Source organism: Coffea arabica, chromosome 6c, assembly GCF_036785885.1.
Source record: "Coffea arabica cultivar ET-39 chromosome 6c, Coffea Arabica ET-39 HiFi, whole genome shotgun sequence".
Taxonomy (NCBI): Eukaryota; Viridiplantae; Streptophyta; class Magnoliopsida; order Gentianales; family Rubiaceae; genus Coffea; species Coffea arabica.
This window is the reverse complement of record NC_092320.1, coordinates 7364362-7390169: the sequence shown is the minus strand read 5'-3', so window position 1 is coordinate 7390169 and position 25808 is coordinate 7364362. Positions and strand designations below refer to the sequence as shown.

Below are 25808 nucleotides of genomic sequence, written 5' to 3'. Positions count from 1 at the left end.
GTTCTTCAACGCTAATCGTCGAGTTGCTTTTTAACTCGGTCACTTTCTGGAATTTTTCCAGTTGCCTGAGGAAAATTTGTTATCGTTGGCACAGGGTTTCAAATTTTCAGCCATGTGACAACTTATGTTGGCAGTTATTACTTTCTCACATCCAAATTGTGACCGATGATGATTTTGCACATGCGTTGCTCAGAAATAAAAGGTCTTAAATCGAGTCTTATTGATTTTGTTACTACCTGTTGTACAAACAAGCAGAAATACAGAAACTTGGGTAGAGAGGTACCCGTGAATTACAAATAAAGGAGCAACAAGACTGTAATTTGAAATAAAAAATGATTGCCTGGACCGACTTTTCCAATTCCAAGATATGTTGCATTGAAGTGATTCTCCAGGCAGTCTCCAGAACCATCACCTACTTCTGACAACTGCGATTAACAACAAAAGCCCAGACCCCACCAACAAATAGCGACGACCATCTTTCTGGAAGAAATGCCATTAATTTCAGAGCAAGAACCATTCTACCAACTGATGAAGGCAACACCGCCGAACTTCGCAAACAAAGCAAGCTGCATAAACAAGCGACTCTCCCCAACTTGAATAAAACTGACTTACAGCCGCTCGCTAAGTGGCCTGTTCACAATCACAGAGTAAAGACGATTTTTCCTTAGGTTTCTCCTCCGCTTACTGGTTCCCCTGTGAAGAGAATAATCAGTGTGTGAAAATGCTATAGGGGAAGCTTCAGAAACCTATTTAGAAGATCCTTGCAATAGGAGTAAAAATGAGGAAACAAATTCCCGAAAATTGAAAAAAAAAAAATTATATCTAGAAAACGCCCCATATCAGTCTCATAAGCAGACCTGATAAAAAGATCAGTGGCATTTTCATACAATTATAACTCAATAAGACATACATGGTGCCACTCACCAGTACTGGTTATATAACATGAATGCGTCAGTCGCTACTTTTTTCCCATCATCGTTCCTGTTCCAGTGATATAGTGCATGCGTCCTATTCTTTATTTCTAATGTAGAGTGTCCATAACTTGCTTCGCGAAAAGCAGAATATTCTGGTTGAGGATCTCTAAATCTGCAATAACAATGACAGAATTCGATAGTTACAAAGTAAGAAACATGGGTAACATTCAAAAGGTCACCACGACACTGTAACAAGGAAGATTTTTCACTATATGCAGTCTGCTATACCTTCCTGCAAGACCTTCCTGATTTCCTCCATCACCTACGGTAATATAAACAGGAGCTGATTTGTCAGGTACAGGGTAAGGATATCCACTTGATACATTGTAGTGTATGTTGGAGATGCGATACTGAAATTGGAAAGCAAGAATTAGCTGTTATAATAGGTCAAATTACAGCAAAGAACCATTGCTCAAAGAAGAAATCAAGATCTCAGTCGTTGCATCTTCAACTTATAATAAATATCTGGATATGCTAACACCAGGATGAACATTTTACATATCATTTAGAGCAAACTGTCATTGATTTCCAAGACACACACCCAGGAAAAGGATGATACTTTCTCTACTGACTACAACAAGACTGAGTAGATATCCTGTTCTTACTCTTCAAGAAAGGAATGCAGCAAGAATAAAAGCCTGGTCAACAAGTACTTTAAAGACGGAGAAAGAGGACAAACCGATCTTTCATAAGCATGGACATGGCCTGCAAAGACTACATCAACTTTATACTTAACAAACCAACTCTCAAATACTGTTCTCATACTTTCTCCTTCCATGAAATGGGCTTCATTACTGTTGTAAATTGGAACATGCATCAAGACAATGAGCCAAGGAGTCTTCTTCCGGTCAACCCTTTTGAGTTCTTCTGCAAGCCACCTCCACTGCGGTGTATATTTGACTGCCAAGATGAACAAGATACCAAACAAGAAATCTATAAGAACATATCACGATCATCTGCTGCCACCTTTTAAGGAACAAATGAAATAACTAGTCTCAAGAAGAAAAGCTCTGCCATAAGGCATAGACAGACAATCTTCTTATAAATACAGTATTTGATGGTGTGCACCAAAGCAATTAGAAACTCCATAGGCCAAGGCATCCCTTATCTCAAACCAGGAGCACTAACACCGATAGTATATTTTAGTTCACAACAAAACCGCAACTGCTTGCTGTTATTATTTGAAGAAAGAAAGACGAATCTATCATTCTTTTATTTTGATCCCTCCAAAATTAGATATTTGCCACTAAAACCTACAACAAGAGGCAAGCAAGTAACGCGATACTATTAAAAATAGGCCTTCAGAGTACGCCAACGAAGAAAGAAATGCGCATATAGTTTTCATTGTGAAATGCATCTTCACTTATTACCTTTAAAAACCAAGGTACAAATAAGAAAAAGCCAAAGCATTTAAGGGAGACGTAAATTACCAAAGGGAGAATAACTAGACAGGACAATTACATGAGCTGATCCACGCCGGATAGCATACCAAAGAGGATCACTGCTTTTGGAGGCTGGATAAGGTGTAGGGTATCTGTGGAGATATGACTTGAATGGAGTTACTTCTCCCTATGAAGACATATTTAAGAAAGTGCAGTAGTCAATAGCAGCATGGGATTACATCTAAGATGTGCAGAAACTTTAATAACTAATCTACTTGTGATTTAATTCCATATGTACTCTGCTGTGCCCCTATGATGTCATACTGTTTCGACTAGGAGCAAAAATTTAGAAATCCAGACTACAGGTGGTCCATAATTAAAGCATTAGATTGAAACAACACATTCTCATAATGAAAGTTGGAAAACCATAAACTTTTACAGGAAAAGTCTCATGCATAAAATCATACACACATATGCAGATAAGGTCAAGAAACAATAAATGAATAAGTCACCATAATCCTTACCATAAACTTTTAATGGATCCACATATCATCATAGTTCTTTTCCAGGTGATACTCTTCCTCAGCCTAGTTATGCAGGAAAGCTTCATTTAAGTGGTGAAATTTTTTTTCTTGCTTTTACTTTGTCTTTTTTATTTTATTTCAGTTTAAGAGAGGGCTCTCTCTTGTTTCTTTTTCATTGTGACAGGTAGGCATTGTTGTTATCAAAACGAATCTGCCAGCAAGATTTGGTTTCTGGATTAATAGCTTTTTGCCACTGATAACATAAATCAAACTTCTGCCCTCCACAGGACCCCCAGAGTGTTCTAGCACAAATAAAGCTGGGCACATTCATGAAACTCCAGTTCATGTGTTAAGAGAATTCTCATTGCTGCATATATCTATTAACTCATCTTTGTCACTCCAATATGTACATAAGTCCTAGCTTCCAGATTAATCATTTCCCTATGATGAAAAACAAATTTTTGCAATCATGAGACAGCACAACTGGAAAAGCAAATTTATTTCGTCTGTGCACTTAAAACAGCTAGAATTTCAACTAGAAACTGAAGAACTTAAATAACATAAATGATCAATGGAAAACAGAAAACCCAATACTCTTCATCACATATGCTGTGGTAACATTTTACCATATATGGCATGTACTCAATCTCATGATTTCCAGCGCACCATATCCATGGCTGGTATGCTGCACTCTGCTCAATGAAACAACCCCATGTGTCCCAACGCACACCAACATCATGATACTGGTATCTATCAGCATAAGAGAGATCCCCGACAAATAAGACAGTTTGTCCACCACTCCGCTTATAATGTTCAAGAGTTGAAAGAGAATTGTATGTTTGACCCAGATCACCTGAAATGAAAAGAAGGGCGTAGCCATATAAGAACAGGAAAACTTCTGTACTTAGTAACTGGAAATGTCACATCCAGAAATATCCAAGATAAGTTAGCGTATTCATCTTTTATTCAAATTTCTAAATGTCACCTTTTGGGATTAAAAAGGAAGTCATAAGTTGCAGGCCAACTATGCAAGGTTCCAAAGGAAATTAAACCACAACACCAACAACTAGGTAAGGTTAGAAATTATGATGATGAGATGCTATCAAACCATAAAAATTTGCAATGTGCAAGCTCAAAATATGAGTTTCAAATTTCTGTAGGCAATCCCAGGTGCACTTGGTACATATAACTTTTATCAAATTTCTGTAGGATACATACAATGGAATAGCCTCAAGGCTTCTCAAATAGGAAACTAAGAGAAAACACAAGTCCTCCTGAAATCAAAATGATAGGGCTCAATGTGATTTAAATAAATCTACAGTTTGTCAACTCAACTATTACCACAGAGTCTTGAAAGCATGGATACGATTTTCTATGCTTCTGATTTACTTCAACTCACAGCTTACATAAGCAACATAGCTGACAAGTTTTGGTCTGAGTCTGAGCAAGGCAACTGCAAAAAGCTGACAATCATAGTTTCCTTTACTAGTAGTACTAGCCAATGAATTTATACAATATTCACTGAGATTCATTTCTGTGGCCTGAAATCCTCTCATGTTCAGAAAATTACACAGATTTAACATGAATACCGGCAAGTAACAAACAAAACAACTTACCTATGATTCCAAACTTGTAGGAAGCATCTGGATCAATTCTTGGAGGTGTTTGAAACCAAAATTTCCTTGCAGAATCATGATCACCAATCTCATAGTAGTACTTCGTGTCATACTAGGCAACAGAAATAAATGTAGTACACAAACTTAGAAACATATTTGCATTTTGACATTACACCCAATAATGAACACTAAAAATTACATGAAATTTCTGTAATCATACCTTGGGATAGTATTTATCATGCAAGAACTGAAAATAAAACTTTTTTCACATATATAGAAATTTAATTATTGTCCAATTAAAAACTCATACCATCTAATACTACCCCAAATCCTAATGGTTGAAAGTTATGCAAATATAATAATTACCTCAAGACCATCAACAAGACACTTGTGGATATATCCAGACTTGTAGTTGTGGAATGTGTAGTTTTTAACTGTCCCCTTTGCAGTAAAATCATATTTTCCTTCTGATATGCCATATCGCACTTGGCTGGATCCTGGTTCATCAGGTGTCACCCAAGAGATTATAACTGCCTTCCCATCATAGTCACCCTGTGTGATGTGCACCTACGGCAGAAACATTGAATTTTATAAAACCATGAAGGAACACATATTATCCATTTTTCTATTAAAAAAATTTAAAAACCATAAAGTAAAGTAGTAATGTTCGAGTGAGAAGTAGCTCCATAGAAATAAGTTCCCAAGGCACATCTTGAAGGCAACCGCTAATTCTGAGACATCTTTAGCAGTCCAAATTGAATAACAACACGCGCATCGTAAAAGAACACTAAATTGGGTAAACATGTGATAAACATACAAAGCAAAAGAAACCAACTTTAACATTAATAACCAAAATGTCGAACCCAATCATCACATAGAACTATCTTATCAGTCAAAAGCATGCAGTATGAACTCGGAATCCAGATTCAATTCTAAGCACCTCCATTTTTCCATCATTTGATGCTCCAAACATGTGGAATCTGAAAAAGCTAAACATACAGTTGCAAACCAAATTGGCTTTCAAAGTTTTCGCGCAGTAAGGCTACGGGCAAATGGTTATGCAACCTAAAAAAGGCTAGGAAAGGTAGTAGGAAAAGGGACTTACTTGCTGGGGAGCATTATAACCCTTGGGAAGTGCAAAAGCTTCATTATCGAGTGGAATATCGGTAGATGGCCACTCGGAACGAATAAAGCTACTGGTTAAACCCGCAATCCCATTGTGTACGAAACTCAACAAAATAGAAAACAGCAGCCAAATGCGGTTCGATAACATTTGATTTCTCCCTTATCCTCCTGCACTACTGCACCAACAGTTAACTAACTAATCAATAATGTGATGATGTGAGACGCACACAACCAAACCAAAAAAAAAGGTATCACCAACAACCCCCGATCTATCCTGATAGGAACCAAAAAAACAATGAAACTGATTTCAAGGAATGCATTCCTTTCTATTATGATTTCCGCGTCTTGGATCAATTAATACTTTATATTCTCAAGCGTTGCAGAAGAAAAAAAATATAAAAAAAATAAAAGCACAATATCAAAGGACTAGCTATTTGTAGTTTGTTAAGGACAATCTTTATGCCTTGTAGAAATCTATCAATCTCTTAAGCCGGCGACTAGACTAACGAATTCCGTTAAAAGAAAGCATTAACATAGGAAGAAAAAGGTTTTACCTCAAATCAAATCAATACAAGAAGGTGCAAGAGGGGAACGAGCAGTTGATCCGATAATCAGAGCTGTATCTATATAGTATGTACTGTGTGTGCTTGATAATGGTATGCTGATGAACGGCGTTGGGATGGACGGACGGACGGACGGAAATGAGCGGGGAGAACTCAGTGAGTTATGGTTGGTTGGTTGGGTTCGTTTGTGGTTTTCTGTCGGGACGGAGTCGGCGTGAAGTGTCAGTCACCATTCGACCAGGCAGGGCAGGCAGGACGCGAACCCGGTTCAGAGGGGAGCATCGTTGGCGGGTGGCTGGGGCGCGTGGCTTTCTTTATTGGGTGGAATTAGTCATTGGATATTCCGGGTGACCCGACCCGTTGTTCCCTCATTTTAATTGTGGGATCGGGAACCGTCCTCCTTTCGCCATTTGCCCACTTGAGTTTAGAAGCATGATTGCACCAGAACGACTTCGGGAGACCATTAATAATTTAAAGGCTTAATCACATGTTGACCCCTGGAATGTGAGTTGAATTGCAATTACCTCCCCTGTAATAAAACAACCAAACAAATTGCCCTCCTCAGAGGAATGGTCAAACGTGTGTTCAGATTTTTTGGATATGATAGGTGTCGAAAGATAATCACGCCGCGAGACACATATCGCTTTGGTAGATTTTATCCTTAGAAATAGGTGTTATTATAGTATTTTTATTTAAGTGTTGTACCGTCTACCAATATGGTGATACAACAGCACATGTAAATAATTTTAAAATTTTCAATAAATCCTTTGTAAATTAATACCTTTGAACCATACAAATTTTATTAATTTAAAGAGATATTAATTAATTAATCAATAAATTAATGATTTATTAATTTATTAAGTGTACTTAAAATTCTATCGAATCAATATAAACCAGTCAATATCTACTTGACTTAGAAGTATATTTTAATTCTATTAATATCTTTAATTATGCAGTAATTGATATCATTTTTCTGTTATCAATATGTGAAAAAGATTTAGTAATACTAAATGATAGATGGCAAAAAGATAGATATCCACATGCACGTGAGATGTTTTCTATTATACCCACTCACATAATACATTGCGCATTTGTCATCAGTTATGATTGATTTTGGGTGAGATTAAGTTAGATTTAAGTTTTAAGAAAAAAAACAACAATGAACTCATATTTTATAAAAATATAATATGTAGTTTTAGTAAATTATTAATTTATTACATGAATGGGACCAAATGAGTATTTAAAGTTTTCAAAAAAAAATTATTATCTTATTATTTTATCTAAATTATTAATTTACCTCGTTAGCCAGAGTTGGGAGTAGAAAAAAAATTATTATTTAATATAGGCTATTAATTTATTGAGTATTATTTCATGGAGGTTTTACTGTACTTGAGTTTTTTTTCTGAATAAATATTTTAGTTACTTATGATAATTTATGACATTTAAATGCATTTCATAAGAAATACATATGTGTGTGTGTGTGTGTGTGTGTGTGTTTATACATCATAAGGTATTATTAATAAGGACAAACAAATGAAAAAGTGAAATGTTTTTATGAATATTTAATTTCCATTTTTTGTTATAATGAATTATAAAAAATTAATAATATTTTTTAAAAATATGGTATATATTTAACCATTGAATAATACTAATGTTATATATATAAACATATTTCACTTTTAAAGAAAAAAATGAGAGTGAAATGCATATATGCCTAACACTAGTTGTGTTGATGTTTTAGAATAATTAGATAAAAAGTTGCAAATCCACTTAACGAAGTCGACTCCACAAAGGCACAAACATAAACACGTTGATTATGTGGGGTCAAACTTGAATGTCACCATTTTGAGAAGCACAAGATCGACCTGGAGCATGAAAAAAATAATTATGTTAAGTTGTAAGGTACAAGTTGTATTAGTTATAACAACTGGGTGGTCGTGCTCATGCAGCATGCATGGCCCCAGCAATCTCGGGTACATTCGAGCAAAAAGGACCTGATGCTCTTGATCGTCTAAATCCTTATAGACGATTAAAAATATTGATGGGGCTTTCCCTTTTTAAAATAGTACATCTAAGCATTTATAACATGACATCAAGCTAAAAGAAAATACAGGAAACTAAAACTATTCACGGATAAATTCTTTCTTAGCATATACACTAGTACATTTTGTGTGTATTTTAGGACGTATAATCCATATTAACGGTTAAAAAAAATGACCGAGTACAAACTGTCCCTGCATTACATTTTGAACTAATGTTCTTGACAATATTACAGAAATAAACAGTCCCAAAAACATGAAGAAACTACTAACTTATATCCATTATTTAATTTATAAACGCAGAGAGACTATACATACATACATATCTTATAATTATTAAATTTGCAAATTACTGATAAATATATTCTAATAATTTCATACTTTTTTAGATCTAAGAAATTAAAGAAACGAACTTTATTCTATAGACACATATTGATTATTTGGACATCTATTTGTTTATTTTTCTCTTATTTAGATTATTGTCTTTATCATTTTTTAAATTCAACTAAATATTAATATATTATTTATAAATCTACTTCTCTCCTTTGGTACTTTACCGCTATAAATTAAAAATGATCAAAATTGAATCACAAAATTTAAGATTAATCGAGAAAAAAAAACCTAGCACAGTAGAGGATTAGTTTTGTCTCTTAAGAGACAAATTGAGAAAAAAAAATTAAGAGGTATGCTGCAAATTGACCTTTTTTCTTTTGTGACTAACTCTTATAATAATTGGGAATGACTACATTTGCTACACCCTTTTTTTCAACTATATATATATACATATGTATATACACACAATAAAACAGCTACTTGACTCGTAATTTTCTACTTTTTGGTGTTGTCTTTTTGTTGAATTCAATTGTTGTCCTGCACTACTAGTGTGATTTTGACGGAACAATTATTGGAACTCTAATGTATGTGCTGCGCGGAGATCCATATTCCACGTTTGATTCTATCGAGTGACCCTCAACTTCCCCTTAGTGTAATCCCTCCGAATTATTTCTGAACCTTTTTAGGTTCATTTTCTCCGCAAAATAGAGGATATGGTGGATTTATCGTCTTAAAAAAAGAAAAAGAAAAAAGACCCTCGACTTCAAAAGAGAGGCAGCGTTTGATCGTGGAGGATGCTACGTGGGGAGATTGCTGGGGTGAATTCTTAGTTTATGATGAAAAAAAAAAAGAATTCTACAACGAGGGCGTTTCCTGGAGGGGTTTCTGTAAATGGGGGTCTTCGCATTTTGAGAATGCGAGCTCACTGAGCTCGCATTCCGGAAATGCGAGCTCAGTGATTTGTGTCTGCTTTATTCAGTATGCTGAGTTTCAAATGATTAAGAATGATCCAGGATGGGAGGAGGATTTTGGAGGAGAGGAGGCGAAACACCTTCAGCTGTTAAATGGGAGGACAGGATCATAGAGATTCGTGAAGGTTCTTGGTCCTACGTTTCTAGTTCGATCGGCAAAGCCCCTGGTATGTGCTTTAATGTAGCTCTTTCTCATTGCTTCCACCTGTTTTGATTCTTCAGTTATGCTGTTTCCTTCTCAACCTCCGTGCTTATTTTACATGCAATTGTCATCTAGTGCAGAGAAAGTTGTAGGCACTGCAACACCTCAAGAACCACCTGAGGAGTGGCAAGCTTCATGGAACATCTCAACAGGAAATGAACTATTAATACGTTGGGCATCTCCGACATCCAGTTCAGGCTTGAATTTTGTCATAAGAAACAAGGAACCTACTGACAGGATGGTACAGCCCATTTCCGGAATCACTGATTGTCAAAATCACTGATTGTCAAAATCCTTTTTTGTTTTAATACAAAAATATAAATCTCTGCCTCCAAAAAAAAAAAAGCAAAAAAATTTGCATCTCTGTAATGCGAGCAAATGAGAGCTCGCATTCCAGGAATGCGAGCTCTCAACAGAGCTCGCATTCGTGAAATGCGAGCTCTCCTGAGCTCGCATTTCACGAATGCGAAGACCCCCCCGACAGAATTCCTCGCCACAATCACCCCTTTTGTAGAATTTTTTTAAAATTCATCACAAACTTAGAAATTTCTCACCCGCACTCCCTACCCTTCTCTAATGAATGATGCACGGAATTTCTTTATTTATTTCTACAACTGCTCTGGTAGCTGATGGTCTTTTCCTTGCAGTTCCTACCATGACTTCATAATTTTGTCTACTTCCAGCCTATTACGCTGTCAAACAATAATATCTAATCCTACGACTCTGCTTTTAATTATTTCGTTCCCTGGACAGATGGATTTGCTCCTATGATTACGTACTTTTTTTTTTTTTAAGTGAAAGATCTTAAATTATCTATCCTAAAATGTATAATCATTTGTCATGTTGAAAAACCCTCTGCTACTTTTACTTCAGGGGATGTGTGACTGATTTATATACACGACGCTGCCCTGAATTGGTGCTAATGTTTATGCTTCAAATGAGCTCTGTCAAAGACGTTAAGATATATCAAATTAGGCAGTTTTATTGCTCGTTTTAAAATTTTATCAACCAAAATAGAGTAAATAGAAAAAAAAATTTGGACAAACAAACTATTTACTTTTAAGCCAATCGCCACTTTCTTTCTAGGTCTATGTTTGTGTTCCGCAACGAATCTTCTGTTTCATTTCCAGTGTCACTTGCTGTCATACTTTTTATTATATTTCTATTTTTTTTCATAAACATCATATTTTAGTTCCTTTTTATTTTTTTAAGATTCAATAACTATTAACCAGGACATCCAAAAACATAAATATACATATTATAAGCATAGAAAAAAGCTAATTTATATTTAAATGTCCACTAAAGTTTTGAAAATAAGCTTATATAAATATAGTTGTTTTGCATCTATCAATGATTACAAACATCTCATTTTCTTTTACGTAAGACCTACAATACATTCTTGGCAAGTTTCAACCTATTTGATTATATTATTGAAGTCTTGGACATGATTTCAAAGAAGTCAAATAGAGCTTATTTCAGTTTTTTTTTTGGGAAATTAAATATTTGAAATATTATTTGATAGAGTATTATTTGAAATAATTACTGTAACACTTTTTGTGATATGATATGTATGAGATAAAAAAGGTGATTGAAAATATAAAAAGATGAGTTAGGAAATGTGTTTATGATGCAAGCGAAATATTATTTGTAAAAAACTTGATATCCAAACAAAGCCACATACGTTGGACAACATCTTGCTTCCACTCATAGCATATTGAATATAACCAAGAAAGGACAATGATTACCAAGTTTTGATGCAAAAAAAAAAAAAAAACAATGTGTAAATCTCGAAGAATAATGTTGCGGCTCTGTTTGGATTAGGAGTTTTTTCCAACTGTATGTTTTTTAAATACAATATTACAGTAATATACACTAACAATTTTTTCATGTATGCCATGAACTAGGGCGAATTTCTATAAATAATGTGAATAAGAGAAAAAGTCAGAGAAATTGTGTTGTTTCAGTGTGTGTGATAATTGAAGGGTCGCCACATTTAAAATTATCGGCTACCAAAAAAAATAAACTTTTTTCTTTTTCTTTTTCCATTGAGAAGCAAAAAAAAAAAATTTATAAAGATGCTTCGCCGCATGCAGATATGGCAATGACCAAAATTTTTTAAAAAAATTTTAAACAAAACCCTAAAGTGTAATAACTAAATCCTAAACCCTAATTTATAAACTCCAAATCCTAATTCATAAAACTTAAATTCAAATTTATAAACCCTAAATCCTAATTTATTAACGCTAAATCCAAAAATAATCTTAGAATGTATTATGCCTTTAAACAAAAATTACTTTAAAAATATGATATTTTGTGTTCGCCATTAATCGGTGATTAAATACCGATTAATGGGTAAAAACGAAGTTTAGATCCCAAATTCAAATATAAAAATTGATTTAAATTTATGATGTTGCATTCTAGATATGAAAACTTTTTTTTTATTTTACGAATAATTTAAAGTACCATAAATAATGCAGTATCAATTGTAAATATTTAATATAGCAAAGTAAAAAGTGTTATCAAAGCATAAGGCTACAAACTACCCATAAACACTACAAATCGTAATCACTCATCAATATATCTTTTGCCCCTATCGCGCGGGGTGTTAGAACAACTGTATCTTCAATGCATTCTCCAGTGTGACAGATCGGTCTGCAACTGTAGCCGTTCAAACATCCTAAGTAGTGTCTCGAGCATTTGTTCGTTCTTATCATCATCAGAGGGGGAGCCTGGCCGCATATCGAACAGGAAAGATTTGTAAATGTAGTGGAAGGGCCTTGATGCAGAACGATGTATGCATCTGTCTAAAAAATTGGTGAAAACCCCATTGAAAACCCTAAGAAATCATATATACGATCAAAATTTTCACCAAACCAGCACCTATTATATAATCGAATTCGAATAAAGTAGTAAGTGTCACATGAAAATGACCTCCGAAATCAGGCACATATGGAGGTGTGGAGAACGAGCAAGAATGAAAATATTGAGTGATAACAATAGGGTCATAACCGACATGTAATAAAACATGAGGAGTCTATGTAACAGGAACATTCTTATCACGTAATGCGGTGGCCCTTTTACGACGCCTGCCTCTCTGATTTTAATCACACACCTATCTGGGTAGATGCTCGACAAGCATCTTGAAAGGTGCGGTGTGAGAGGCAGATGGACAGATATCCTAACGGTTAAAGGGTCCAATTGTTGTTCGAATCTCCTGATTCAAGTATTGTAATGTCCCGAATGCCTTTTCCCGTATCAAAGTGAACTCAGGATGAGTACATCGAGCAAAGATTCTTCGAATCGAGATATTTATTACAAATCAATTTGATTTGGGATATGATATCAACCTGTTGAAAGTAAAAAAATGTTTATTGTAATTATTACATATATTATTTTTTTAAAAAAATAAATACGTGCTTTGACGTAAAGCTAAAATGGTAATTAATTACCAAGTAGTCGAACTGTCTTTCGTCTTCTCAATGACTATTATATCGCAACAGCAGCGAAACAGGAGCTGATATGTGGCAGACTGTCCGATTATGGTATCATGTCATGTATTCATCTATAGATATGTTGGGATCGCTATGATATTCTCAAATATATGCTTCGACATAACGCTCTCAATTTTCAATCAAATGACTATGGTATTAACCCCAACCCTTCCTAACCCATTCAGATTGATATAGAGAATGCAAAGTCTTGTCATCGTTTATGTCTATGCTGTTTGGTATGAGTTGATGTATCTCAAACAGTCATAGCATATACGGTGGAAGGTGAAATTGACTACCTCCCAATATATCAGCGAAACAGTTGATCGCCATATGTGACTTCCGGTAGAGTAATAGGTGGAAAAATATGCAATAAGGTCGTCAGGATAAGACTCTCAAATAAACTATCGCCATTTATTACCAATATTTCCAAGTAATTACTACTACTTACTATTACTTTATTAATGAAACACTTATTACTATTTTTAATTCACTATTACTAGTATTAAATTTCTAAGTAATTATTACTAATTACTACTTTTTTATTAATCAAACCCTTATTACTATTTTTTATTCACTATCACTAGTATTGCTATTATTAAGTAATTATTAATATTCACTATGACTAGTATTAGTATTATTATTAACCAGTTACTATTACTATTAACTATTAACTATTTATTATTTACTAATTACTATGCACTCTACTGTTTACCATTTGTTCTTTTCTACTATTAACTAATTATTTTTACTATTGATATTTATTATTATTATTATTACTATTATTTTCCTTTTATGTTGATATTTACTATTACTGCTGTTACTATGTACTTTTACTATTACTATTACTTTTATGATTTACCTTTATTGTTATTTTACTTTTATTTTTACATTTATTACTATGCTTAACTTCGGAGTTCTAATGGAATCCGGTGCATTAGTGCTGGTTTGATCGCACTCTTACACTTATTACTACTTACTATATAGTACTTGTACTTTTTTTTTTATAGTATGGCATTTTGACAATATATTACATATATTTATTTATTAGTAACCACATGTACTAAATAGCAATATTAAGACGTAAAAACTTGTAAATTCTAAACATGAACACTATTCATTAATAAACTATTACTAATTTAACTTATTCAAATACTAATCAAATGTAACAAATTAATACTAATTAAATGTAGTCAACTAACAAACAAACAAATACTAATTAAATATAATTAAATGTAATGCATAAGATCTGTATGAAATTCATACCTATTGATTCGCTGGAGATTCTGGCCATCCACTAATTTCAAATCCTAGCAACGATTTTTTACTACCGATATAAGAAATCAATGCGCACAACGGGCTGCATAATGGAAAGGCACAATGGCAAGAGTTTTATCACAAAAAATTGGAAGGCACAATTGCAAGTGTTCATTGTCAGAAAATCCTAGTAATGGAAGGAAGAAATTGGGAAGACTCATAATGTAAAGATACAAATGGGATTATGCTGGTGATATATTTATAACCAGAGCATTGTTCTCTTGTTTGTATCAACACGATCTAGCTGTTCCTACGGAATTAATCAACGGAAAAAAAACTTGTCACTGGAGTTTACGAACAGGTGTTCAATGATTAATCAACGATGCTGGAACTACACTGCATCCACAGACGTTTGATATTTAAAAAAAAAAAATGCACCATTGATCAAGTTGTGATCAACAGTGCACAAGTTACGCCGCATCCAAAAATGAATGCGGCTAAGCTAATCGTCGCATGCAACGACTGCCGTATATATATATATATATATATATATATATAGCAAATTTCACGGAATGTCACTAAACTATTGCGAGGTGCCGGTTATGGTCATTAAACTTTTTTATTAGCAAAAAATGTCACTAAACTATTAAATCTGTACTGTTTTGGTCACTCCGTATACTTATGCTGTTAGGGGAAACAAAAAATAACTTTTTGAGGGGCAATTTCATCTACACGACCTTTTTCTTGAAACTCTCCAACATAAATTGTTTGCAGGAGATGGGGTTAATTCATAAATCTACAGACATATAGAACTTTGGAAATGGGGGAGGTAATGGGATCTCCTTTGAGGTCATGGAGAGAGGAGTTAGCCAGTTTAGTTGAAGATATTGGGATAAGATTCAATGGCGAAGTAATTGGAATTTCGATGCTCACATTTGAGACCAAGAAATTTGGGGTTGATTTATTCGGGAATGAAATTTCGACGGAGCTAGAAAGTTTCAAGGATCAAATCAAAGGTTTTGCCAACGCTTGGGGCGAAATGGTGGTGGAATTTGGCAGAGGCTATAAGGATGTGTTTCAACAGACCTTATTGACTGACGACTCCTAGATTGTCAAGAAACTAGAGCCCATTTGCAGGCACGGGAACTTGAAATTCAAATAACTAAAATCTTGCAACTTCGAATCACAAGAGCTGAGAACTCTACTTGAATGGTTCACCGAAGAAAATGTTAAGGAAAAGTCCTCAGTATCTGCTTTTGCTAGTAATGGTGGTGATGATTTGGAGGGAGGGGGAAAAGAGAAGGGTGGGTGATTTGGATGTTGATTATAAGAAGGAAATATAAGTAAAAAGTGCCGTTGATGCTGATGATATTTAAGGTGAAGGTTTAGAATGATCTGGAAATGAATAACGGGATCTGCAAATATCTTCCAAGAAGGAGAAGAACTAAGCCTCAGAAAAATTTCTATAGGCCCACCGGTAGACTGAGTGACTTAGAATTTGCCATGTCATCATTAGACCTCCTCCTTCTAAACACATACCCTGCACAGAGTTGCATTTAGCTGGTCATGGAAGTCCGCAGTGGACTTCTCTCCCGCTATCCTCAAAATTCATCACAATCTTTCTACCTATTACCACCTTTCAAAACAAATGTATCCCCTAGATGAGAAATCATGCCAAAAACAAATAAATTTGGATTCTTTACACCAATTTTAGTAGGTTCATCGATCTTATGTTCTTCAATTATTTGAAACTATTGAAAATTTCCTCTGCTCTATTTCTTAACCATCTCTCCAGAAGCTCAGCAATTCCTTTTTAGATTTCCTTTTCTTCACAATCGGACCTTCAAGAAAGATAAGTATTTTAGGTTCATAAACACTTGTTTTTTCAAAAATTTAATAATTTTCCTCCTTGAATCTCCAACACACTGTTCCACACTTCTCCTCTATGTTTGTCAAAAATTTTACCAAAATTCAAAGCCCCACTGTTGTTCCTTTATTTACCAGACGAAATTTTTCCTACAAAAGTTGTGCAGACGAAATTGCCCCTTAAAAAGTTATTTTCCATTTCTCCTAACATCATAAGTACACGGAGTGACCAAAACCGTGCAGATTTACTAGTTTAGTGACATTTCTGACTAATAAAAAAGTTTAGTGACCACTACCGACACCTCGCAATAGTTCAATGACATTTCGCGTAATTTGCTCATATATATATATATATATATATATATATATATATATATTAAATTTACATTCTTTTTTTAAATTGTTGTGTCAATTAAAAAGATCAAAAGCAAATTAACTCTCTCCATGCCACAAATCTCATTTGCGGCGACTTTTACTAGAGCACAAATTTGTCATGATTTCTTATTTTCGTAATATTTACAAAAATTCACCCATGAACTAGTTATATATTAAACTTTTTTTTCTTTGTCATTAGGGACAACTTCTAATCTATTCCTATACTAAATTACTGTACTCTCTGAATTTTGTAAAAGCAAGAAACACTTTACCTTCTTGCAATGCACTGGATAAAATTTGAACTCCGACCAATTTGAACCCTTCCTCAACGTTCAACCAAGGACCGATGGTTGCAAAAACTAGTTACCTAGTACTAAGCAAGACTTCTTTGAGACAGCCGACGCATCGCGAGCATAGGATGACCGTATCGATTGATTTACCAGTCAATTGGGACGAAACAACGAAATTCACGCGCTTAAACAGGAAATCAAGAATGGTCGTCGGTTCAACCTTCAGCATAAAAAAAGGAAAAAAAAAAAAAAACCTTCAGCATAATAAATCTAACTACCAGTACATATTTATCATTCCTCACTTCTTCTTCTCCTGCCTATGCGTCTCAAACTATCCTTCTTTCCGTCAGTCTTCCTCTCAAATAAACACTGAAAAGTCTTCTCATCTTCTTTCATGGATGATGGGGTAGCTGTTGAAGCTACCTTCCGTAACCATCATCAATCCCAAGTCTTGAAAGTTCTGCAAGCCCTCAAAGAAGCCTCCCACCAATTACAAACCAAGTCGGCTGATTCCTCCAATGCATCTGTCAAAGCTCTATTGGAGCTCGAATTTGTCTCCAACTCGATTCTTTCTTCTGACCCGCACCTCACAACTCTCTCAGCCGACCTCTCCGACCTCAAAAACTTGATCCAAAGACAGCAAAGTTGCGAGCCCACAACCGGAATCAGATCATTTTTGACTAATCGATTCAGAGCCCACGAGATCTCCCGCCTTGCCAGCTCGATCGAGTCCGAAATTCAAGCATGGATTGATAGGGAGACCATAAATAACCTCACTGAAACTTTGGAGGAATGGTCCAGCTCCAACAACATCGTCCTCGGTTCATCTCCAGCTGCTTCGAGGGACGAGGAAAGTTTGCTGGCTCAACTGAGTCAACTCAGAATCCGGCTGGTTCAGGGCTTTGACATAGACTTACAGGACATGCTGTTGAAGTCGAGGTTGCTCCAAAAATTGAAATCTTTGCTGTGCAATGGGCATGTCTCCAAGAGGGTTCACGAAATGGCCGCGTACAGTTTGAAAGAGTTGGTGCTTTTCAACAAGGATGTGTTCGTTGGGGAAGTTTTGGTGGGACAAACCATCAAGTCATTGGTTTTAATGGGAACTTTTTTCAGTTTAGACGTCCTTAAATCGTTGATTAAAGCCGTAAAAAGCCCATTAGTCGATGAATTGGAGCCATTTGGCGGGATTTTGAAGATTGTTAACACTCTTGATTCTGCGGATATGGCAACTAAAATCATGGCGCTCGATTGTTTGATGGAAATCGGGTATTACGGGAGGAAAGAGGCTGTTGAAGCAATGCTAAGCGCTGGGATAATCAAGAAACTCGTATATTTGCAGAGGTCAGAACTGGGAGGTGATTTGGTAGACATGGGGAAGGGGAAGAGTGATGAGTTTGGTGGGGAAAATGGGGTGAATGTTGGCGGGGTGGAAAAAAGTGGGAGAGGGAGGAAAGGGTGCAAGGAAATGAGGTACTTAGAGTGCCATCCGTTTGCTAGTTGTGTGGCAAGATTTGCAGTTCAGGTGGAAGTTGGGGAGGGGCTGAGGCAACGGGAGAAGAGGGCGTTTAAGCAGGAAATATTGAAGAGAATTAGAGAGGCCTCTGTTTCTGATGCTGAAGCTGCTACTGTCATCGCTGAGGTTTTGTGGGGTTCGTCACCTTGACGAATTGCATGATATGATCGGCTTTTATGATCTGCAAAAGAAAAAAGAAAAAAGAAAAAAAAAAAGGTTTGGGTTTCTTTTTCAGGTTTAATGATTCTTGTAAACAGATGGCTATAGAACGCTATTGTTGTTGTAGTTGTTGGTTGTAAAAATTGTACATGTTTTAGCTGCTTTTTGAACGGAGACTTCGCAGGCTGCAAAAGCTTTCGAAGTTAGATGGGAGAAAAAATAAGGTAGATGGTATCGGCATTGTGTATAGCAGGAATTGTCCGAAGTTGGTTCTCGTGGAATTGTTGTTGGGTCATGCGAGTATAATACTCGAGTGACTGTCCTTTTGTCTTTTGATTTCTCCCTCATTTTAGTGGCCACTGGATCCAGAGGAGGAAAAGTTGCCCCTCCACACTGCACACAGAGACAGACAAAAGATTATACATGATTAAAAAGTTTCATAGCATTATTGATGTGACTCAAGAGGAACATTCCAGACTCACATTTGCCTTGAACACTTGAGAGATTATGCAAGCTGCATATAACTGCGGAAGAGTAGGGTTTTTTTTGTTAATTTAATATTGATATTCTGTTTTTTATGAAACATTTCATCTACTCTTTTTGTTTCATCATTTCATAAATAAGCTACGTTAAGAGGGTCTTACAGTAGTAGTTTTTTTTTTTTTTTTTTTTTTTTTGGGTTTTGAAGTTATATTTTTGAAAAATGTTCAAATTATTTTGATTTAGTAGTCATTATTATTGTCAACTTTAACCCTAGCATACGTTCTCCTATCCATATTGAGAGGGATGTGATGAGAGGAAGGTCCATGATCTTATGTTTTGGATAACTGACTAATATTTGTGTGTATATATATATATATATATATATATATATATATATATATATTTTTAATGTACTTGAGAGCCAAAAAAGACAAAAAAAGAAAGGAAGTTTAATTATGATAACCAAATGCATCATGCATGCTTTGAAAAGGATAAACTAAGCTCGTGTTTCTTTTTTGGGATTTTGTTGGAGGAACTCTGCACGATTGGATCGTTCTGAGTCTGAAATAGCTAAACTAGTGATTTTTTTTGTTTTTTGGCCCCTTCTTTACTTTGTCGAGAATGGAAATAGTCACCCAAAGCGAGCTTCCTCGCTTTCACCCACCAGTACCGCCCATGCTCTCTTTTCTTCACACATAGGTTATTGGGAATCTTCTTGAATACGAAGTGATTGAAAGTCAGAAAAGTTGGAGGAGGAGACCAAAAGAGAGATCATGGTTCATGTCTGGAGAGGTGAATTTGTGAGACAGACGACTCATCCCCAGCAACACAACTGGAAACTAGCCGATGCCAACCATTGAGTGAGTGACAAAGAAGAGCAGTGGAGAGGAGAAAGAAAGAAAGGGGCTCTTTTATTTAATTTTTAACCAAGCAGATCAGGATCAGGTGCGGTGTGTATAGGCTATATCACATTCACAGTCAAGAGAGGATAGTGAATATGATGGTAAACCCCCCCCCCCCCCCCCCCCCTCTTTGACAAAGCTGCTCATGCCCAGAGCAGACCATTCTATGTTTCGGCCTGCTCCACGGTCTCCACCCCCACCTGGGTACCATTATCAGTCAGTGCCCTCTTCCCGTCCCACAAAATCAACATCACCCCTCTTCGCCACCACCATTGCCTACTGGTGTGGTGACAACTCACCCGCCTACCGTCTTCTTGTTTCAATGTTTGGTTTTTATTTAGGCTCACAAGTTTTGAAGAAATTAAGCCGTTTCTTTTTTGCCTTTCTCAATTTTCGAACAAAATAAATAAATGGCTACAAGAAAAGTAAAAATCTATCTTAAGGAGAGTGACGTGGCTTTCCAAGAATCACCGGATCTACATGCGTACCGAGTTGATTTTTCTTTTGTACACATTATATACTTTGGTCTCCACCGGAGGGTGCATGTCGGTTGGTGATGTTAATGACCAGTGGGGATGCAAGATACAGCTCGCATGCGAATCAAACTGCTCGTCTCATGTTTGGCTTCTTCCTATGTTTTGTTTTTCGTACATAAGTAGCAGCAAGAATCGTTTGTGAGAGATTTTTGAGGTTGAATTCAATACTACTAATAAATGGTTAAAAATCCAACAACAATTGGAACCGAACTTGTCTAAATTTACGACTTTGGTTTGCCCCCACTAATTGCGATGAAAAGTAGTAACTTATAAGTAAGAGAAGCTCACAAATACACGAGCATTGCAACCGAAAAAAAAAAAAACTTCTTTTATTTTCCCTCTAACTATGAAAAAATTCCAAGCATGTCTGCGCCTGCTGCTGGGATTTCCTATACACTTGTTAAACTTCGCTCACCAGATGTTACTGCCAAGGTCCTACGATACACATTGAGAACAGTTCAAAGCCTTGCTGCCATCCAAACCGGAGGATCATGGTGTTGAGGCATCTAGTATTAAAAACTCAAGATAGGCCTATTGATCAACTAAACTAAATTTATCCTCTTCACCAGCGCCCCCCAAAAACCCCAAAAAAAACCCTCTTTTTTGGCATTTATCCTACTGAATAAAAGCCTCTACCACAAAAAATTCCCTCAATTAAGAAGGCCAGCTATAAAGAGACAATGTTTTACCTCGGTGGGTCTGTTTAGTCATCATGGGGCTTTCTGCGCAGCAGAACTCTAAAAATTGAGATTGCTGCAATTAAAGCTATTTCCATGCGTTCCGAGCTACTGGTCTTTACACAGAGCTGCCCTATTTTCCGACTATTTATACTTCCATTCACACACATTTTGGTACTACGACTCAATCTGAAGTCAGACTCTAAATTCAAACCCAATACTGTCTCCCTGTCCAAAGAAAGAACTGTCATTGAGACACCGACCTTATCATTTCTGACCGGGTAGTCTCTACCTCTCAAAGTAGCTCCAAAGCTCCCACCATAAGCAACTTGACCACCACCGCCCATCTGACCAGCACTCATTGACAACTTCATCCTCTTTCCAACTACGATGCTATCTTCAACCTTAGCACCCAAGAAATACTTGTTTCCAAAAGAAGTCACACAAACACCACAATCAGTAAGATTGTACTTAAAATTCCTCAGCTTTATGTTACCGTGAACCGTGCACATTAATTCTTTTCCACCGGATTGAACATCAAGAGCTACACTGTATGTCTGTCCCTCAGGATCCAAATAACCCGCAGCACATTCAGATTGAATACTAAAATCTTGCTTGTCCTTGCTCATTTGTCCAGTGACGCAAGTAAAGACATTCTTTCTTATTTCTGCAGATGTCTCGAGGTTAATTCCGTCAAAACCCACATCACGATCCCATCCATGAGGATCAAGTACTGGCCTTGCAAGCCACTGATCACTTGTCAGCAGGCAGCGATATCTGTGGACTGGACAATCAGAATCAAAACTAGGAGGAACAGACATATCTGGCAAGAGAACAGGCTCAGGCGCAACCTCCTGATCGTTGGAATGGTTCTCAGCAGCCAAACCCTGACTATTGGAAAGTTTTTCCCTTATTCTTCGAGATTCTTCTAGCAGCTGCTTTCTCAAATAGAGGGTCTCCCTGTAATCCAACTCATCCAGATATTGCTTCTTCTGAGAACTTTTCAATTTCTCAAATTGTGCTTTCGTTAAAATACGAATTGGAGGTAACTGATCATAACCATCATCTTCTTCAAAGTCTGAAAGAAGAACCTCATCAATTTTGTTATCTGATTCATTCAGCTTCAGTTCAGTATGATGCTTAAGAAAAGAAGAAAGAAGATGAGGAAGAGAAGGAAGTCGATTACTACTAAATGGTCCTAGTTGTATGCTGTCCCTAAAATCCAAGAGGTTATTCACATCGCCCAAAACTTTGGTACATAAGCACAATAAAAAAAATTGATACTTCCACACTTGTCCATTTGGAAGAATTTTCTCTCCCTTGCTATCAGTCCTGCAATGAGGATGATTATCCACCAGAAGTACAGGATTCTCAAGTTTCGTATCCGACACGGCCTGGTGAATATAGTGTTGTACCAAATCTGTGCAGTGACTGATGAAAGAACCATAGCTGACAGGATAACCATTGGGACCTTCAGGAAGCGATGAGGAAGCATGAGTCATGACGAGAATGGTGTTAAACCATATTGCTGGATTAAAGACTTCAGTTACAAGCTTCAGCAATGGGAAATCGCTATAACCCATGTTGATCAAGTCTAAGCGTTCAAAATACAATATGATGTCCGGAGGAGATTTTCTCACAAATTGCTTCACAGAGTGTAAAATTTTCCGGTTTTTTCTGAAGGAACTTGGTGATGAAGGCAAAAGGCCAGGAGTGTCAATGAAGGAAATTCTAATACCATTCACAGTTCCCACAATCTCCTGAATGTGATCAGTAGCAGGCTGAAAAGCATTAGTCGGTGCCTTCATTTGATTCAATATGGAATTTATGGTTGAGCTCTTCCCAACACCACTTTTGCCCAGCACAAGTATTTTGATGGAGAAATCCAGTTTAGGAATTCCAGATACCTCTCTTTCTGCTGCAATTTCCTGAGCCCTATCAATTCTTATATTCACCCTTCTAAGATCTGATTCCCCTGCTCGTATCAACATTGCAAGCTGAAGCCGGTATAAGACCTTTGACACCAAAAGGTTATCTTGTGAAAAGCCAAATCGCCTAAGAAGACGCAAGAACTTAATTTGAAGACACTCAATCTTCCCCACCGGGTCTAACTTCTTCACATCAACTGTACAATTAGACTGTATAGAATCACGACCTTCAATTTGCCGTGAACTGAAATTATCCTGATCTTCCTGGCTATCACCAGAAGCGTAAGGGGCATCATTTGGATTCTCCTGATTATATCCCGAATGGTGATATGAACCGGTAGAAACAGGGACTCTGACTGAAGTGTGAGCTGAACCAAAGGAATTCAAAAATCAATAAGTATAGGACAAAATGAATCAAACAGAACACAAACTCAGGGTGATATATTTTCAGAATCTAAAAAATCGAGTAGACACGGGAAAATTGATTCATAAATTTAGGTTTGCCATGGGCACAGTAGAAAGCATAAATAGGACTGCCTGCAGTTTGTTATAGACTATTGAATGCAATTCTTAGCCCATTTAGCCCTCAGCACAAGCAAGGAAGTTTTACAAAATGAATCTACATAAAGCGGCTAGAAATATTCCAACTATCAAAGACTACAGGAAATTCAAAGTAGCACCAAATGATGAGTGAACTCTTCGTATCCATAAACTATTTATAAGAAATTAGCAAACATAGTTATCTTTTATTCCTCAGACATATGCACAAGCTGGAATAATTTGGGCCTAAAACGAAACTATCCTTTTGTAACATAAAAAAGTTTGGAACTAATGGATTTGTAATTCCTACACAATAAAGAGAACTACTACTAGTACCAATAGCTAGAGAGACAAAAACTGTACCAAGCAGGAATAAGCAACAAGCATTATTCTTATCATTCTGAAAGGGGATAAAACTAAAAGTTAACTTTTAAGACCTTAGTGAGCCACCTTCATAATAAAAGTTTTGGTACAGTTGGAATACGTCACACATTCCTAACAATGACTCACAAAGTTTCTTGCTGATAATCATATGATTAAGGGCACAAAATGCAACTCTAAGTTGGAAACCCAGAAACCAACGTCAACAACTCGTATTCTAGTTATCAACAATAAACAAGGACATACAAAAACATAAGCCAGAAATGAGATACAGGACATAGCTCACATAATGAGACATAATTATCTAACAAGGAGACCTTCTAAAGATCTTAGACATACAACTGGTACTTGCATCTGAACATGTTGAACTAAGGGAAATGATAACATGGATACCTTCGCTGCGAAACTCTTCATCCAGATGTCCCTCAGATAAAAGGCTGTCATTTGCAGACAGTGGCCTAGATGTGGCTAATGAGTTGGATAGTAGCTGAGATAAAACCCAATCCTTGACGCTCATCATAATTCCTTCAGTTAGATCATCGAATTGTTATTATTAAACTGTCCATGCAGATGTACCTCTGCTTAAACTAAATTTGCAGGATTAGCAGAAAGTGCAAACAACATTTAACTTGTACTAGTAAAATACGTTCTCAGCTATGTCTTTAACTATCATGCGTCTCTGACCCTTACAATTAATATAAAACTAGCATAGTTACAATTTAATTGTCAGATTTTAGTCTCAGCTAATACTTATGCATATAAGTAAAGATAGTCAATAAATTATTTCTCTCGTCTGCCCAACAAAATCGTCTGAACAGCAAGGTGTAGCATTTAAATCAATGCTAGCATCGTTGTAGCCCAATAGTCCAAAGTTTTCTTCATAACTCATTCCTTCAATCTCGAACTAGAAATAAATTGTAGGCCGCAGAAGAATAGACAGCATTCAACCCTCTTTCTTTCTTCTGCTTTCTTGTTAGTAAATTCTGCTAAATTTCTTCAACTAACAGGAAGAAATTTATAGAGAAATGGATTAAAAAATAGATAAATAAAGGGACTTAGGATGGAAAGTATTGATGGTTACCTGATTCGAAGTTAATCGCCAGCTATCCTCCAAGATTCAGAGCTTCAGATTAGCATTCAGAATCAGGCATAAATAAAAAAACCCACCTGTTCTCCGCCCGGAATTTTCCCGATTTTTCGTTTATTCTTTGTTAAAAACTCAGTTTATCTGGAAATTTAAATCAAGGCCGCCGGAGAAGTATGTCACTTTGAACAGAAAAGAAACCCCCTTTGAAATATATAACCTTGAATTCATCAGTTGTGAACTTCGGATTTCCAATCAAATGATTCGTGCTTGAGAAGAGACAAGAGTAGAATGAAAGGGGATAAATTTGGGGGTTTTATGGAAGGATAAGAGCTAAAAAACAATTGCGTTTTCAATCTCCGCCTTATAATATCAGAATCAATAATATTTGAAAGAAAAAAAATTCAATTATAGGACAACTCCTTTTGTTCTATCCTTGTGCGCGGTGGCCCCCACCCCCCACCAGCCCCCAAAAAAAAAAAAAAAAAAAATTCTGATTTTGAGGTTGCCTACTGCACTATTACTTGCTAGACTGGTGCTAGAAGTCCATAAGAAATGTTAGGGACCATATATATATATACACACACGCGCGTATTTGAC

General features: G+C 36.1%; 2 protein-coding genes and 1 long non-coding RNA gene across 6 annotated transcripts; 1 reads left to right on the top strand and 2 right to left on the bottom strand.

Moving 5' to 3' along the window:
• Positions 1–185: 185 nt before the first annotated feature.
• LOC113691392 (bifunctional purple acid phosphatase 26-like) lies at positions 186–6470 on the bottom strand. Of its 3 annotated transcripts, none has more exons than XM_027209512.2 (10): positions 6176–6470; positions 5602–5797; positions 4863–5063; positions 4497–4608; positions 3507–3733; positions 2405–2543; positions 1654–1874; positions 1203–1324; positions 925–1086; positions 186–693 (listed from the first exon to the last, which is right to left on the bottom strand). In XM_027209512.2, the coding sequence occupies exons 2-10, from the start codon at positions 5767–5769 to the stop codon at positions 609–611; spliced, it is 1437 nt and encodes a 478-aa protein (XP_027065313.1). In that variant the 5' UTR covers positions 5770–5797; positions 6176–6470; the 3' UTR covers positions 186–608. The 3 variants fall into 3 exon arrangements, with proteins under 3 accessions (XP_027065313.1, XP_027065315.1, XP_027065316.1); XM_027209514.2 differs by having other exon boundaries at positions 5602–5794; positions 6176–6387; XM_027209515.2 differs by having other exon boundaries at positions 5602–5789; positions 6176–6314.
• A 3060-nt stretch (positions 6471–9530) lies between these two features.
• On the top strand, positions 9531–9885 carry LOC140007973 (uncharacterized). Its single transcript, XR_011815398.1, has 2 exons — positions 9531–9694; positions 9805–9885. It is a non-coding gene; the product is annotated as an uncharacterized lncRNA (long non-coding RNA).
• Positions 9886–20797: 10912 nt separating this feature from the next.
• On the bottom strand, positions 20798–25658 carry LOC113693727 (translocase of chloroplast 90, chloroplastic). Of its 2 annotated transcripts, none has more exons than XM_027212351.2 (3): positions 25206–25658; positions 24518–25124; positions 20798–23571 (listed from the first exon to the last, which is right to left on the bottom strand). In XM_027212351.2, exons 2-3 carry the CDS (start codon positions 24642–24644, stop codon positions 21302–21304), a joined length of 2397 nt encoding a protein of 798 aa, XP_027068152.2. In that variant the 5' UTR covers positions 24645–25124; positions 25206–25658; the 3' UTR covers positions 20798–21301. The 2 variants fall into 2 exon arrangements, with proteins under 2 accessions (XP_027068152.2, XP_027068151.2); XM_027212350.2 differs by having other exon boundaries at positions 24518–24649; positions 25206–25657.
• Positions 25659–25808: the final 150 nt, after the last annotated feature.